At 59.0% G+C, this 16316-nt stretch overlaps 4 protein-coding genes across 4 annotated transcripts; 2 read left to right on the forward strand and 2 right to left on the reverse strand.

Moving 5' to 3' along the window:
* Positions 1-466: 466 nt before the first annotated feature.
* On the forward strand, positions 467-4405 carry ACRALDRAFT_1048965 (glycoside hydrolase family 115 protein). The gene is made up of 3 exons (XM_071015566.1): positions 467-850; positions 908-1341; positions 1390-4405. Exons 1-3 carry the CDS (start codon positions 533-535, stop codon positions 4046-4048), a joined length of 3411 nt encoding a protein of 1136 aa, XP_070875726.1. The 5' UTR covers positions 467-532; the 3' UTR covers positions 4049-4405.
* A 656-nt stretch (positions 4406-5061) lies between these two features.
* On the forward strand, positions 5062-9067 carry ACRALDRAFT_1075565 (uncharacterized protein; the record flags this gene model as incomplete). Its single annotated transcript, XM_071018400.1, has 4 exons — positions 5062-5104; positions 5184-5223; positions 5281-5400; positions 5470-9067. The coding sequence occupies 4 exons, from the start codon at positions 5062-5064 to the stop codon at positions 8777-8779; spliced, it is 3513 nt and encodes a 1170-aa protein (XP_070875727.1). The 3' UTR covers positions 8780-9067.
* A 618-nt stretch (positions 9068-9685) lies between these two features.
* On the reverse strand, positions 9686-10156 carry ACRALDRAFT_208609 (uncharacterized protein; the record flags this gene model as incomplete). Its single annotated transcript, XM_071022474.1, has 4 exons — positions 9686-9775; positions 9871-9955; positions 9994-10032; positions 10071-10156. 4 exons carry the CDS (start codon positions 10154-10156, stop codon positions 9686-9688), a joined length of 300 nt encoding a protein of 99 aa, XP_070875728.1.
* A 977-nt stretch (positions 10157-11133) lies between these two features.
* ACRALDRAFT_2041329 (uncharacterized protein) lies at positions 11134-14360 on the reverse strand (the record flags this gene model as incomplete). Its single annotated transcript, XM_071021139.1, has 4 exons — positions 11134-12098; positions 12169-13228; positions 13333-14046; positions 14121-14360. 4 exons carry the CDS (start codon positions 14358-14360, stop codon positions 11134-11136), a joined length of 2979 nt encoding a protein of 992 aa, XP_070875729.1.
* Between the last annotated feature and the right edge of the window lie 1956 nt (positions 14361-16316).

The raw sequence follows: 16316 nt of genomic DNA on the forward strand, positions 1-16316 counted from the left end.
GATTGGTGGAATAATGCCAAAGATGAACATTGGCGCCCAGCCCAGTGAACCACGTACCGTCCTCTATGATCCTTACCAAGCTTACCAAGGCAATGCCTGCCCAACGGTGGACCGGAGCATCGTTGTACGCCCCCTGAGTACCGTCTCTGCTCTCCAACTTCTCTCGATGGTCTCTCTACGCCATCATTGGCTACTCTCTACCGGACCTGCATGTGGAGAGCTCCCGCATCGGTCGAGAAGTGATTGTCCAGTAGACGAACCCGGTCGACTCCCCATGCCATGCCATGCTATATCGTACCGCACATACAGGCCCTCAGTTGGGTCGTCTAGCATTCGTACATCGTGCCCCGGAATTCGGTCCAGGGCCATGCGTACGACGTGATGGTTCCCCTCCCCTGCAGCTCTCCGGACTTATATATCCCTCGCCCGCCTCTGTCCCTGCTCGTTTTCTGAGCCCTCTCCCCCTACCATTGACCATCTTGTGCGTCTGGGAGACCAAAGAAAAGCCCCAACCTTTTCCTCAGGTCCCACCATGACAGGACTCAGCTTCAAGTCCCTGTCGCTGGCTGTCCTCTCGGGGCTCGTCCCCTGGGTCGCCGCCCTGGGCCAAAAGCCCATCGTTTCCTTTGAGAGCTCCGACGGCGCCTTCCAGATCGTCGGCGGTGACGTCGGCACCGGCCAGATCCGCGTCTCCGGGAATGACTACTGGGGCGTCATCCGCGCCGCCGGCGACCTGGCTGCCGACTTTGGTCGCGCCACCGGTACCAACTTTACCCTGAGCAATGGCAAGAGCGGCGCTTCGCCTGCCAAGTACACCTTTCGTCCCGTCGACGTGTCTGACAACACTGTTGTACGTTGGCCCTCCCTTTCCATATCCACGGCGTCTCTGGGATGCTAATCCGAATAGTTCAAAACCCTGGACGAAGACTCCTTCTCCGGCCCGGAGTACGCGGACCCCGACCCCGAAAACACCGTCATCATCGCCGGCACCATCGGCACCTCCGGCATCATCGACCAGCTCATCGAGGCCGGGTCCATCGACGTCAGCGAGGTCGAGGGCCAGTGGGAGGCTTTCGTGAGCCAGCTGGTCGAGAACCCCATGGACGGCGTCGCCCGCGCCCTCGTCATCGCCGGCAGCGACCCCCGCGGCACCATCTTTGGCCTCTACGACGTCAGCGAGCAGATTGGTGTGAGTCCTTGGTACTTCTGGGCCGACGTCCCGACTCGCCAGGCCGAGTCCATCTACGTCCTGCCGGACCGCAAGGTCCAAAAGTCGCCTTCGGTCAAGTACCGCGGCATCTTCATCAACGATGAGCAGCCTGGCCTGTCGAGCTGGGTCGCGTGAGTGTCCCCCTTTTGTCCTTTCTCCCACATCTCTAACAAACGCAGCACCCAGTGGAACAACACGTGGAACGACGCCGCCCCCTACAACCACGAGTTCTACGCCCTCGTCAGCGAGCTCCTCCTCCGCCTGCGCGCCAACTACCTCTGGCCCGCCCTCTGGGGCAACATGGTCTACGTCGACGACCCCCTCAACCAGCCGCTTCTCGACGCCTACGAGATGGTCCTCGGCGGCTCCCACACCGAGCCCATGATGCGCGCCCAAAACGAGTTTGGCTCCTTCTACGACGGCGCCTGGCAGTACAACACCAACAACGACACCATCGACGACTACTTCCGCTACGGCGTCCAGCGCGCCAAGCCCTACGCCCGCAACAGCCTCTGGACCATGGCCATGCGCGGCACCGGCGACACCGCCATCGAGGGCGACCTCGGCATCGACGCCATCGTCGACATGCTCGAGACCCTCGTCGACAACCAGCGCCAGATCCTCGTCGACGGCCTCGGCATCGACCACCCCTCCGACGTCCCCTCGCTCTGGTGCCTCTACAAGGAGGTCCAGTCGTACCAGGAGCGCGGCCTCGTCGTCCCCGAGGACATTACCCTCCTCTGGGCCGACGACAACTGGGGCAACATCCGCCGCCTGCCCCTCGCCAACGAGACGGACCGCTCCGGCGGCGCCGGCGTCTACTACCACTTCGACTACGTCGGCGGGCCCCGCGACTACAAGTGGATCAACACCATCCAGCTCGACAAGACCGCCGAGCAGATGCACCTCGCCTACGAGCGCCACGCCCGCGACATCTGGATCGTCAACGTCGGCGACATCAAGCCCAAGGAGATCCCCATCAACCACTTCCTCGACATGGCCTACGACGCCGAGCTGTACAACGTCCACTCCACCCCGCAGTGGCTCGCCGACTGGACCCGCCGCGAGTTCGGCCCGGACCACGTCGACCACGTCGTCGACATCATGATCCGCTACGGCATGTACGCCGCGCGCCGCAAGTACGAGCTCCTCGAGCCGCACGTCTACTCGGTCATCAACTACCGCGAGGCCGACGCCGTCCTGGCCCAGTGGGCCCGCCTCGCCGACGACACCCAGGCCGTCTACGACGCCCTCGACGAGGACCACCAGCCCGCCTTCTTCCAGATGGTGCTGCACCCCGTGCTCGCCGGCGAGATTGTCCACAAGATCCAGATCAACGGCGCCCGGAACCAGCTCTACGCCAACCAGAAGCGCAACGCCGCCAACGACGTCATCTGGGACTCGCTGCAGCTCATGTACGACGACTCCAACCTGACCCAGCGCTGGAACGACATGCTGGACGGCAAGTGGGCCCACATGCTCGACCAGACCCATCTCGGCTACGACTACTGGCAGCAGCCCATGCGCAACACCCTCCCGGACATGCGCTTCGTCCAGGACGTCTTCCCGTCGCTCGGCGGCGAGTGGGGCGTCACCGTCGAGGGCTCCAACGCCAGCGCCCAGGGCGACAGCCAGTGGCACCCGCTCTCCACCAACGACCTGTTCCTCCTGCCCCTGGATCCCTGGGGCGCCGTCGACAGGTACATCGAGGTCTTCCACCGCGGGCCCAACCCGTGCAACTGGTTCGCCAGGCCCCAGGAGGACTACATCAACCTGTCTGTGTACAACGGCTCCGTCGGCGGCGACAACGGCTCCGACACGCGCATTTTCGTGAGTGTCGACTGGGAGAAGGCGCCGGCGGCTCCCAGCACGTCCGAGGTGTACATTGACTTTACGAGCGACTGCCGCGGTTTCGAGCAGTACGCCGGCGACGAGCCGCGTGTGGTCGTCACCGTCGAGAACCGCCTGCTCCCGGACAACTTTACCGAGGGTTTCGTCGAGTCGGACGGCCACGTCGCCATTGAGGCGCTGCACTACCAGTCCGTCTACCCGGCGCAGAACAAGACGGGCGACGACCATGGTCATGATGATCACCATGATCATCTCCCCCCCAACGCGACCGCCCTCGTACGGCGCCACGACGGCCACCACCACCACGGCGACGGGCCGGAATACCACCTGTTCCCCAACTACGGCCGCACCCACTCGGGCGTCGGCCTCTTCCCCCTCAACACGGAGAAGCTGGAGCTGGGCGAGGGCCCGGCGCTCGAGTACTCGCTGTACCTCTTCACGAACCACTCGGCGGCCAACGTGACGCTCTACATCTCGCCGGCGGCCAACTACCTGGGCGACGGCAACCCGCTCGAGTACGCCGTGGTGCTGTTCCCGACGGGCGAGGAGCAGCCCGAGCCCGACCGCGTGCAGCCCATCGGCCCCAACGTGGGCGGCAACATGCCCGTGGGCTGGGACGGCGCCGTGGCCGACTCGGTGTGGGGCCTGACGGGCGGCTACACCACGTCCACCTTTGAGGTGCCGCGCGCGGGGGCCTACACGCTCCGCATCTGGGCCCTGATGCCGAACCTGGTGGTGCAGAAGATTGTCGTCGACCTCGGCGGCGTGCGCAAGTCGTACCTCGGCCCGCCCGAGAGCTTCCTCGTCGGACGGGACAAGAGGGGCGAGTACGACGGCACCTCGTTCGCCAGCACCCCTGGCATTGTGGGTGCGTTGAGTGCCAACGATACCCGGGGCGTCGTGGAGGAGAGCGGTGCGGGTGGTTCTTCCATGGGGCTTGGCCTGGCCTTCCTTCCTCTTGTCCTGGGCTTCTTCATGACGCTCTGATTGTGTTAGACGAGTGGTGATGAGTGATGGTTTGTCTCGGTATATCTAGCTATCTTTTCGTGGTGTGATTATTGAAGTAATAACATCTTTCACTTAGCTGCATCGTCACTCGCAATCGTAATGGTATCCTGCGTAATGATTCTCTGTCCATCAGGCGAGTTCACAACGGATGGGGCCTTCGGGTCGTCTTCTCGTCTGTGATGCCAACATCACTATGTTGTGGTATCATGGTGTTGCAAGGAGTAAAGATGTGGAAGGGAGATACATTTAAATGTAGAATAGAAACATGATAACAGAAGAAAGAAGGGGAGTGTATTCGCGGTCATGAGGGAGATGCCAGCGTGGTGTTGAAGGGAGGAAAAGGACAAGAGACGAAAGGTGAGGCATCTGGTAGAGGGGCTGCTGTGGCTAATGTCGTTGTGGCTGACCCAGTGGCTGACGAGAGTGGCTGGTCACAGTGACTGCCGTGGCTTCCATGTGGCTTCAAGACAAGTGAAACCGCCCAAATAGCAAGGCTCCGGTTGTCGCGGCAACGAGGCCCCTGGAGCCCCACAACGAAAACAAACGTCACGCTGTTCACCCCCGACTCTAACAAGTACTTGCACGTACGCGGAAAGTGGCAGCAACAGCAAGTACCGACCCTTTTTACCTCAGGGACCTCTACCTTATTCTTATTTACTTGCTGCCTCTCAACGTCCAACTTCCCCTCAACATATCCCGACGACAGCATCGTCGATGAACAGCCGACCACTCAAGACTCACGCGACGTGCCTTGGCATTTTGTTTTCTCTTCTTTCTTTGGCACTCCCCTTTACCATTGACTTTTCATGAGACATATTCGACTGTCACTGGTTCCCAGCTTCTTCTTCTTCTATCCTTCCATTGCCTTGGCCCTCGACCTCGATCCTCGTCCACCAGCGATCCATTCTCCTCGAGGGACAAGGCAGAGACGAGGCCTCTCCGAGTCGAGCAACTGAATAACCTCGGATATATACCTTCACAGCCAACTCGACATGTCGCGCACCAAACCAGGAGCTTCGTCCATCACCGTCGCAGGTTTGTTTCCATTATCCTCCTCGCCATCGCCACGCCGCGTCACTTGGACAACTTCGCTAACCCGTTCTGTGTTCTTCAGTTCGCGTGCGACCCTTTACAATCCGCGAGGCAGCGCAGATGTATGCCTCCCGTCGACTGTCGTTACCCGAAACAATATCTTACACTGACTTGAACAGAACCCGCAACGATGATGGCAACATCTTCCTCGGTGATGGCTCTCTCGCTGCCGTCCCCACACCCAAACTAAATACCCGCGGCATTCGATCCGTCATCAAAGTCGTCGATGACAGGTGCCTGTCAGTTTCCCCCTCCTCTTTTTTCAACGTCTTTTCTTCTTCCGCTCCTTCTAACGCTTGCCATCCTAGTGTTTTCGACCCTCCAGAAGACAACCCCGTCCAGAGATTCTCCAGATCAGTCGTCCCCAACGGCAAAAAAGTAAAAGACCAGGTCTTTGCTTTCGACAGAATATTCGACGAAAACTCCACCCAGAACGACGTGTACGAGGCCACCACCAAGAACCTCCTCGATAGCATCCTCGACGGTTACAACGCCACCGTCTTCGCATACGGCGCCACCGGCTGCGGAAAAACCCACACCATCACCGGCTCCGCCCAGCAGCCGGGCATCATCTTCCTCACCATGCAGGAGCTCTTCGAGAAGATTGACGAACGGAGCCAGGACAAGATCACCGAGGTCACCCTCTCCTACCTCGAAATCTACAACGAGACCATCCGCGACCTCCTCGTGCCCGGCGGCAGCAAGCAGGGCCTGATGCTCCGCGAGGATTCCAACCAGGCCGTCTCCGTCGCCGGCCTGACGAGCCACCGCCCCAAGGACGTGCAGGAGGTCATGGACATGATCGTCCAGGGCAACGAGTACCGCACCGTGTCGCCCACCGAGGCCAACGCCGTCTCGTCCCGCTCGCACGCCGTGCTCCAGGTCAACGTGGCCCAGCGGGACCGCAACGCCGACGTCAACGAGCCCCACACCATGGCCACCCTCAGCATCATCGACCTCGCCGGCAGTGAGCGCGCCAGCGCCACCAAGAACCGCGGCGAGCGCCTGCTCGAGGGCGCCAACATCAACAAGTCGCTCCTGGCTCTCGGCAGCTGCATCAACGCCCTCTGCGACCCGCGCAAGCGCAACCACGTCCCCTACCGGAACAGCAAGCTCACCCGCCTGCTCAAGTTCTCCCTCGGCGGCAACTGCAAGACGGTCATGATCGTCTGCGTGAGCCCCTCGAGCATCCACTTTGACGAGACGCAAAACACCCTCCGCTACGCCAACCGCGCCAAGAACATCCAGACCAAGGTCACCCGCAACGTCTTCAACGTCAACCGCCACGTCAAGGACTACCTGGTCAAGATTGACGAGCAGATGGCCCTCATCAACGAGCTCAAGGCCCAGCAAAAGGACGCCGAGAATGTCTTCTTTGCCAAGTTCCGCAAGCAGCAGGAGAGGCGCGACGCGGTGGCCCGCGAGGGCATCCAGAGGATCCGGGCGGCCTACGACAACGCCGCGGCCGAACGGCAGGAGAAGATCGCCAGCATGAAGAAGCTCAGGGGATTCGAGCGCCGCATCGGCCTGCTGTCCGCGTGGCTCGCCTCGTTCGATGCCATCTGCGACGCCAGGGTTGGCGGTGGCAGCGGCGACCACGACGCGGCCATGCCGCAGAACCTCTTCGCCATCCGCAAGACGGCCCAGGGCATCCTGGCCGAGCTGGAGAACAGCCGTCACCACATCCGGCAAAGACTGGACAAGTTCAACTGGGAACGCGCCCTCGACACGGCGCTCCACCACAGCATCAAGCAGCTGCTGGACGGCGAAAACGCGACGACCGACTGCGGCGAGGTGGCCAACCTGACGCGGGAGGTGGAGGTGCTCAAGGCCAGCTTCGGGCGCGAGGCGTACAGGGAGGTGCTCGACTCGGACAAGGCCGGCGACGCGGCGGCGGTGCAGGTCCTCCTGACGGCGCAGTTTGACATTTTGTCCTCGCTCGCCGAGACGTTGGAGATGAACGAGCACGACGCCGTGGCCCACGCCAAGCAGATCATCAACCGGCTCCTGGACGTGGGCTTCTCGGCCGCCTCCCAGGTGGTCAAGCCGGACGGGACCATCCCGCTGCCCGTGGAGAAGTTTTCGCCTCGCAAGCGCGGCACGCCCAAGAGGAAGAAGACGGGTCCGGCCGCGGTTATCCAGCCGCTCCCGTTCCCGGCGGCGGCGGCAGCGGCAGGAGCTGCGACGGGCCTCCCGGCATTATCGCAGCCCGTGTTCACCTCGCCGCTCAAGGGCACGCCGCGCCGACGGAAGCCGCTGAATGCTCGTAAGGGAGTATCGGTAGTCTTCTCACCCATGAAGAAGAGGTCGCCGTCGAAACGCACCGTGCGGTGGCGAGACGACGAGACGGAGGAAGGCACCTTGGCCGACTACGAAAAGACGCCCAAGATGTACGACTCGACGCCGGAGCAGCAGCGCGGGTTGGTCGGGGCGAGGCGGCCGTCCGGCATCCCCGTCTCGCCGCTGGCGTCTTTTGCCCAGAAGGCGGAGGAGCAGAAGGCGGAAGGACGAGAGGCGGCAGAAGAGGCGGAGCCGGCACCAGCGCAGGAAAACACAACCACTACGGCGACAGCACTGGTCGCACCCGCACCCGCACCCGCATCCCCAGCAGCACTGTCGCCCGCACCGGCCCATGTCGCCCATTCTAGCCCGTCGATCGAGCTCCCCGAGACCACCACCATTCTGCCGGCAAAGCCCAACAGGTTTCAGGCGGGCTTCTTGAGCAAGGGCGCGAGGATTTCCATGTCGACGCAAGGCGGCTCGCCTCACCCGTCGCCCCCCACCTTCTCCCTCCGCCTCACATCCTCGTCGTCGTCACCATCACCGTCGCCCTCCAGCGCGGATGACGGGGGCGAAGATCAGCTCGCGCCGCTTAGGTCGCTGGACGTGTCGCGATCTTCCAACCTGTCGTCGGCGGTGGCGTCGTCCCACGGCTCTAGAATCGCCCGGCTAAGCCCACCGCGACCTTCGCTCCTCCCCGGCGGCGTCCCGGACGAGAATAACCCGCCGACGGCATCGTGGTCCTCCTCGTCCTTGCTATCGGGCCACTCTTCCGATTCCGACAACGGCACGCCGACGATTGACGCGCAGAAACTGCGCTCGGCGCTCCACTCGGTCAAAAAGGCCGGCGGGCGCAGGATGTCGTCCATGTCCATGTCCATGGCCGGGCCCGGGGCGGCCACGTCGTCCTCGTCGTCCCACGGCCGGCGGGTCTCTTCGATTGGGTTCGAGAGGATGGGTCACCACCAGCGCGCCTCGTCTAGCTTTTCGGGCTCGTCCGGTTCGGCGAACGGCATCTCGCGCCATCGGAGGATGAGCGCCGAGCGGCGCAGGTCGCCGCCTATTACGTGCTCGCCTCCCGAGTTTCGTGGCGGATTCACACCCGGCCAGGCGAGGAGGATGAATTTTGGCGGCAGTATGCGGTCGACCGGCGCGGGTCTTTCCCATGGTAGTGGTCCTGCTGCGGTGGCGACTACCGAGGGGGGTAGTCCCGAGGCGAGTATCGTCGGCGGAGAGGCCAGGAACAGGCGTGTCACTATTGGTGGTATGGGTACCATGGCTGGTCCGGCTACCAGGGGGAAGGACGGCGCTGTCAGGGCCAGTGTTGGATGGCGGTGATAGTTTACTTTGTCCTTGTGATTCACCTTGGGGAGTGTATCTCTTTGACATGGAGTTTTACGGCTATGGAGTTTGGGGGATCCTAGACACCCTGGTGTGCAAGTAGTATTTTGGCCTTGGGTCCTTGTCGTGAATTCCCTGATGGCTTTGGTCGAGGATTGTCGATGACCTTGACCTTGTTTCTGGGCTTTTGGTGTACCATTAGGTTCTTTTCTTCTTTCTTTTGGTCCCTTTTTGTTTTCGGATCCTCCGCATAATGAGATGATGCCAATGTCTGCTATATGCTCGTCTTCAATTTCGCATCGCGACGGTTGTGATTGTTTCTTTCGGCTCTAAAGATATGACTCGCTTTGGGGGCCTGTCGGTGAACTTTGAAGCTGGCATACAATACTGCAGGATCCTTACGATGAGTCTCGTCTTTTTATATCAAACACCGATACATGCAGTTGACGCTCGACACCAAGACGAGCAGGAATCTTCCTGGGACAACTCTTGGAAAAGTCGCAAAGCCAAGCTCGAGGGATTGGTTTCCACGTACGCGCGAAGACAGCGATACCTGGGCAGGGGCAGGCACTTTGGTCAGGGCAGGGAGCTTCAAAAGTAGTTCAACACGCGTATCGCTGGAACAACACCATCGACAGGGCTGAGACATCACAAGCGCGTGTGAACGTCGGCGTCTACACTTTATGGGGTGTCCCATCTTTCGAATTCGGGCGTATATTCAACGTACGGAAATCTATAAGGCGGCTGGCAGACCGGAAAAGGATATCATCCGCTCGGAAGAAAGCGAGTTAATTTCCATCTTCTATCGCATTCGGTGAGACGGTAAATGACCTGCATGGTCGGGGAGATGGAACGGATCTAACGGTAAGATGACGGGTTAACTGGTAGGCTTTCGTTGTTGGCTCAGTAAATGAATGATTCCTTGAACTCGCCAGGCGTAGTGCCTTCAGGTTCTGGCTGAGCGGCTGGCTGTATTCTTTCGTCCATGTTCAACTGGGAAAAGAGGGACAGTAGTCGTCAGTCTTTGCAAACCACCGACGTCGCCGCTTAGACAAGGTAGAAGAAGGCAAGGAAGATCTAGAGACCACCAGCCACGTCACTTTCCGCTTGTGCGCCCCAGTTGCCCCTGCTTCAGATGTCCTGGGGCAGGTACGGGTGAGGGGTAATGTGCTCCTCCCGCAGTCGCGACGGGCTAGGGGAAAGTGGCTGACGAAGCCGCCTTCCTGGAGGGTTGGACGAAATCAGTCTCTCTTTCCGTGGAAGTAGGTTCGGCAGTTACTCCTTCTACTTGTGGAAGATGCCCTCGAGGAAAGGACAACTTATGCCAACCCTGAACCACGCTAACACATTATTGAGAAGAATGGATAATGACATGTCTATATTCCTTTGTCCCCCTACCTATTGCCTTGTTCTCCCTGTGCGACTTATTTTAGGCGTTTTAACTAAACAAGAGGCTTTTACCCTTATAAACCTCAGTTTTTCGAACTACTATCCTTAGTCGACTGCGAGTATCATCAATGTTTTTCTTTTCTTTTCTTTTGTTTGTATCGATAGCTTATGCCATTCATATTATTGCATACCTATACCGTTGGTATACCGACTCCCCAACTACCCCTGATTGCCGGATCCGCTGCCGGCCCCATGACCCCTGATTCCTCTAGGGCACCCCCCGCTCTCCCGCCCCTCCGGACTCGCGGCCTAAGCTTGAACGGTCGTTGTTTCGGCGATAACTGCTGGAGGTTATGTATACGTTTAGCGAGCGTGTAGGCTGAGGGTCGCTGCGAGCTACTAACTGGCGCAGACGCTCGACTATACGCTTCATAATCCATCAGCTACTTCATGACTTCGCACTCAAGCGTCAAGGGGCCATAGTAAAGAATAATGATAAAACGTAAAACACCAAGACTATACTAACAAATAGTCTGTATAGTCAATATGGACACGCCGCTACCTGGATCAAGAATGTCGTAGCCGCTTGCGACGGGGTATTCGGCGTCAGCTTATACTCGAGTGCGTCCTCCCCACGCACAAGGCACAAGGTTGTACAATAGGGTCGACCAGCGCCACGTCTTCCACCATGCTTCCTTTTGACCAAAAGCTTTCCCTGCCACCAGAACGAAGGAAATAAAAAGCAATGATAATCCTCGTCTCCCCAGTAACGGTCATCCTCGCTCCCTTTGAAACGCCCAAACCCCTATGGAGACACCTGTCTATCCAACGTGTGTATGTATGTTCCCCCCGCCCCTTTCTCCTTCTCTTTCTCTTTGCCCTAATGGAAACGCAACCCCTCGCCATGTCAGCATCACCCCACGCAGTCACTGTTCGTACACGGAATGTAAACCTCGCAAACCTTAGGCCGCCCCCGGTCCGTGATGGCTCCACAAAAGCATGGGCCACTGGGTCGCTGGCCCGGTGGGCATCGGGGCCATCTCCGGCGGCAGCGAGCCGTCGTGCGGCACGGCGTCATGGGGATCCCGCGGGGGCACGCTTCCCATGGCCATCAAGGCATTGGTGTTGAACCGGTCCGAGTTGTTCGCCATGGCCGCCGCCCATTCCTGCCAGTTGGTCCCCTGCGCCGGCTGTCGCCAGATGAACGCATCGGCGTTGGCATCCGCGCCCACGACATGCTGCGTCGCGTGGGACGCAAAGGTGAGCAGGGGATTGTCGTCCACCGATGGAACGTCGTTCACGCCGTGTCCGGGGTGGGCCCCGCTCGAATACATGTAACCGGCGTTTGTCCCGTACGACGGCGCGTGGGCTATCGTGCTAGGTTGTTGTGGCGGCTCCGAGTACGGCATGTGATGATAGGGGCCGTTGGCACTGTGGCCACCGTTGTGGCCGCCATTGTGAGCAGCGGAATCGGCATAGTAGTGTGGCGGGGGCGGCTGCGGCTGCTGCTGCTGTTGTTGTTGCTGATGTTGCTGTTGCTGTTGTTGCTGCTGCTGTCGAGGTTGTTGTGACGGAGGGTGACGATGCTGTAGTTCCTGTTGTCGATGCTGCGGATGATACCGGGGTGGATGTCGTTGCGGTGGTGATTCTTTCACCACCGGCTGTGCTGGTGGCCCTCCATTTGTGTGAATAGTTGGCGGCGCCGAGACCGGCGGTGGTGCCGGTGCCGGATACGGTGGTGTCACGGCCGGTCGCTCCGATTTGACTTCGGATGTCGGCGCTGTTGGTACCGCTGTCGTTGATTGCGTTTGTTTTGGCGCGGACCTCGTCGGGAGTTTGCGCGTGTTCGCCTTTTGATCGCGCTCGATCCACTGCAACGTCGCTTCCACCTTGCCCCTAAGTTGTCTGCTGATCAGAATACCGGATCCTGTTTCCTTGGTGTCAGTTGAAGAACAAAATGAAAAATAAAATAAAATAAAATGAAACTGCCAACTCACCCAAAGTCGACGCGATCGAGTGGATAATGGTCAACCAGTCCTCCATATCGGATTTTAAACGCGCAATCTCGTTCGGGGTTGCCTCATATCTCCTCTCCCAGTGTGCAACCAGTGTCGTGAACATGGCCGCCGCGTAGACGGACATTTGATACCAGGTCAGGTCGAGACACTTGAGCTTGTCCAGGCTCCGGACGACGTCGAGCATTTGCGCCGCCGCCTCTTCGCAGATGCGTGCGTTCTCCGCACACATCTTGGGGTCGTTGGTCATGGCCACCGAAGGGTGACGCAGGCAGAGGCGAAACTCGGTCTCGACCATCTGCAGGTAGAGGTAGTACATCTGGTTCTCGCCGCCAGGTCCCGGCGACTGCAGCGAGTCGTGGAGATCCGCTCGCCACTGATCCAACTGCTCTTCCAACGCACGCACCACCGGTATGTAATTGTTGGTTTCCCGTTTGGGTGAGTAGATGTTGGAGTACATCTCCATGAACAGGGGCGTCATCCGGAGCGCCGCCAGGCCGATGTGGTACGTGCACTGGGCTTTCGACGTGGTATCGACGCCGTCCTCGGTGAGTGCCTCGTCGGCGATGGCTTCGGGGAAATCCACGTCATACTCCTCCACCGCGATGGGCATGGGTCGACCCAAACGACCGTCCAGGGTGACGGAAACGGCCAGAATCGTCCACCAAGTGCGCTTGCGGATCTCGTTGTTCAGGTCGGTCGGTTCGCCGGGCCGCTTAATCGACCGGTGCAGGTTCAGGTCGATGGCGCGATGCATGGCAATCTTGGCCACGAGGGAGCCGACGCCGGGCTTGGGAAAGCTACGGCCGTGGGCGGCAATCATGGCCATGGCTTGGACCGCCGTCACCGAGGGAATGGAAGCGAGATCGAAGAATTTGCCGACGGCATAGTGGTAGTGGCGATTCGAAAGGTCGTTGGCGTCGACGGCGCTTTGTGGGCTTCTCATGGCTTGTTGGTAGTAGATGATGGCCAAGACCATATGTACTATTACGAGTTCCGGGGTCGAAGGCTCGAACGTCGGGTCGTCGTAGATACGAGCCAGCTGTCCAGGTCAGAGCCGCGGGTCAGCGGAGAGAGCACACGAAGGTAGGGTGACGACGAGAAAAGAAAACGAAAGGGAAGGGAAAAGGAGGCCAAGCTACTCACCAATGCCATGTAGGTCGGCTTGTGCAAAACGGGAAGGAACGGAAAGACGATGAAGAAGTACCATTCGGAACATTTAAAGGCCTCTTCCCTCGGCGGGAGCTCGACGTGCTGCTGTGGATTGATGTTCATCATGGACTGTAGAAAGGCCTGGATCGACTTGTTATACAGCGGCTGGGCCACCTCGGCGCCCGGACTGGGCTCGTCAATGTCGGGCACGTCGAACGAAGCAAGGTCGATGGTGGTTCCCAGAATGGTCAGCTGGGTGCCCTTGATGGAGCTCAGAGGGGCGCTGTCGGGCCCGACGCCTAGGTGGAGGGCGGCCGGGGGCGAGACGTAGCGGGCGCGGGTGATGCTCTTGGTGGTGGGCGTCTTCTTGTGCTGGTGGTTTCTCACCCAGACGGAGCCGACCTGGGCCCACGACTCCTTCTCGGCGGGGTCCTCGACGGGATGGCCTTGCTGGTCGTAGGTGATGCCCGACGGCGGATGGCCATAGGGCGCGTAGTTCCAGGGCTTGACTTCGATTCCGTGGTTCGCCAGGACCTTCTCAAGGTCTCGAATGTGCTCCTCCATCTCCGCCTTGGTGCGTTCCAACTCTTGCAAGTAACCGCGACGTTCGGTTCGGCCTGTTACGCGATCGGTCACGTAGCATTCGAGGTTGGATTGGAGGCAGTGTGAGCAGCCTTGGGGGAGGGCATCGCATCGGATTTTCCGAACCTAAAAGTAAACAGGACGGGCGGTCAGTTTTTTTGGGAAAGGTCCCTCAGATGGGTAATGTGACCGGCGCGCACTTTACAACGATCGCAGGCCTGCCCCGTCCGGGTGTACTGGTTCAGGCGGTGCTTGACCTGGGCGGAAAAATCCTCTTGATTCTTGCTGTCGATGCGCGGGAGCTTGACCTTGCCCTGGGCTGTGGGAACCGAGTGCGGCGGGGCGGAGACAACAGCCGGAGCCGTAGCTGCGGGCTGCGCGTCGCCGGAAGCTGAAGCAGCCGGGTCGGCAGCCCGCTTCGCCGGACGGCCCGCGGGCATCGTCTGGATGGAGAGTTGTGACGACGCCAGTGCGGCTGCAGATGGTGGGGAGGGCGAGCAGGATCGCGGAAGATACTCGGTGGCGGACAAGGCGGACTTGGTGGCTTGAAGGAGCGAGAGAGGATGGTTCTCCGTGAGGGATTCTATGCAACGCAAGCGCAAGAGCCGAGGACTCGGGACCTCACAAAGTGGCGGAAGCGTGAGCACGGACGAAAAAGATCGGAGGCGAAATTAGAGAGAGCGAGTGTTGGATTCAGAGCGAATTGGCGATGTCCGCTAGTCGACTAAGAAGAGAAAGACGATGAAAGCCAAGACCGAGTAGTCGAAGAAGTACCTAGTATCATGTGGGACACGGAAGGAGGGAAGACCGTCGGATGGATGTGGATGGCTGGCACGGTTGCGGGGGAGCGTTGTCGTTCACAGTGCGGTGTGGCTGGCTGTCGAACTGTCTCGACTTGGTCGGTAGGTAACGAGTAATTATGTAGACGAGCGCTGCGCTCCAATTCGACGCCCTGTCGAATAAGCCGGGCGAGGACGGTTGGTAAGATGAATTGGAGGGGGGATGGGCGGCTGGTCGTCGAGGGAGGATGATGTCTCAGCGAGAGCGGCAAAAGGGAGAGAGAGACAAGGCGAAGAGGAGAGTAAGAAACAAGAAGGTGACTTTGGCGGAGAAAAAAAAAATGCCAGTTGGTGAAATGGACAGATGGACCGTCCTAGTCCAGCTGGCCTCGACCCGAAATTCCGTTGGTATTCCAGCGCAGGAGAAGAAGAGGGAAGATGGAAAAAAAGAAAAAAGAAAGAAAAAAGAAGGTGATGATAATGAAAGGGAGAATGAAGTAGGGGGAGTAACTTGTCTCTTCCCCTCCCGCGAAAAAAGGGCCCTCTGCCCACTGTTGTGCTCCGTACCCTGTAAATGGCAAGGTAGTACTCCCCTTATTTTGCGAATACAGGCGATGTGGGCAAGGAACAAGGAGTACATACAGACAAAAGGGAAGCGGGAGACAAGAAGATGAAGGCGGAGAGCGATTAGCAACGAGGGGGGGTTTGTAGCAAGGAAGGGCCTTGTTCGATCCAAGAGACCCTAGGAAATTGATTGCTGTGGAGTGGCTGATGTACCTGTACTTGCTAAGTACGGAGTCCAACGTACGTTCCTCCAACTCGATTAGGTACAAATACACTATGGAAAGCCGGGTCTGAGCTGTTACGGGGCATGTGTCTTGCAGTGACCAGTGAGCGGTTGCCGGTACACTACAGTGGGTACACCGGATCAATGAGAGTACTCGATCAATGATCCACGGAGCCAGGCCCAGGCTTCAGATCCCCCAAGACCCGGGGGCGGGCACGGTTACCTGTGCTTTGTAAAGCGGATCACCATCCAGACAAAGTTCCCTAGGAAAGCAGGGTAAAGATCAATTCTTACCAATTACGTATCGTGCCACATACAACGTACGAAGTATACAACGTATTTGTACAATAGAAAGCTACTCTGCACACCGTGGTATTACCCAGGCAGGTAAGACAAGAGAGGAAGAAAAACAGAAAAGGGATGGGGGAAACGGAGCCATGAACCGTAGCGGGCGAACCAATGCGGGTCCAGGACCAGGATAGGAGAAGTACAAGGTACATACAGGTACAACGTACGCTGTACGAAGTACTTGGGGTCGTACGTTGTACAACGTACGAACCGTGAGAAAAAACGTCTGGGCTGCGTTTGCCTAACCTTCCCCTTACGACGCATTAGCCTTGCCCTTGCAACGTAAACAGAGTCGACCGTTGGTTCTTGGGCGAAAGCAGAGAATGAAGGGACAAGGGCCTGGAAAGATTGAGTCAAAGTAGTGTACGGAGTAAAAAAGGGCGAAAATGAGAGAACAGAGTCCTCGTTGCACATTCGGGTATAAAGTGTTACAAAAGGGAAACTGAAAGTTTGCCGTAAAGTCATGTGAAATTATAATGTCT

Source organism: Sodiomyces alcalophilus, assembly GCF_042370955.1.
Source record: "Sodiomyces alcalophilus JCM 7366 unplaced genomic scaffold ACRALscaffold_3, whole genome shotgun sequence".
NCBI classification, from domain to species: Eukaryota; Fungi; Ascomycota; class Sordariomycetes; order Glomerellales; family Plectosphaerellaceae; genus Sodiomyces; species Sodiomyces alcalophilus.

Bases quoted from the DNA above. Each gene is read 5' to 3' on its own strand.
- ACRALDRAFT_1048965 (XM_071015566.1), top strand. From the start codon at position 533: ATGACAGGACTCAGCTTCAAGTCCCTGTCGCTGGCTGTCCTCTCGGGG. The intron at 851-907 runs GTACGTTGGCCC...TAATCCGAATAG, and splicing joins ACGTGTCTGACAACACTGTT to TTCAAAACCCTGGACGAAGA. The intron at 1,342-1,389 runs GTGAGTGTCCCC...TAACAAACGCAG, and splicing joins GGCCTGTCGAGCTGGGTCGC to CACCCAGTGGAACAACACGT.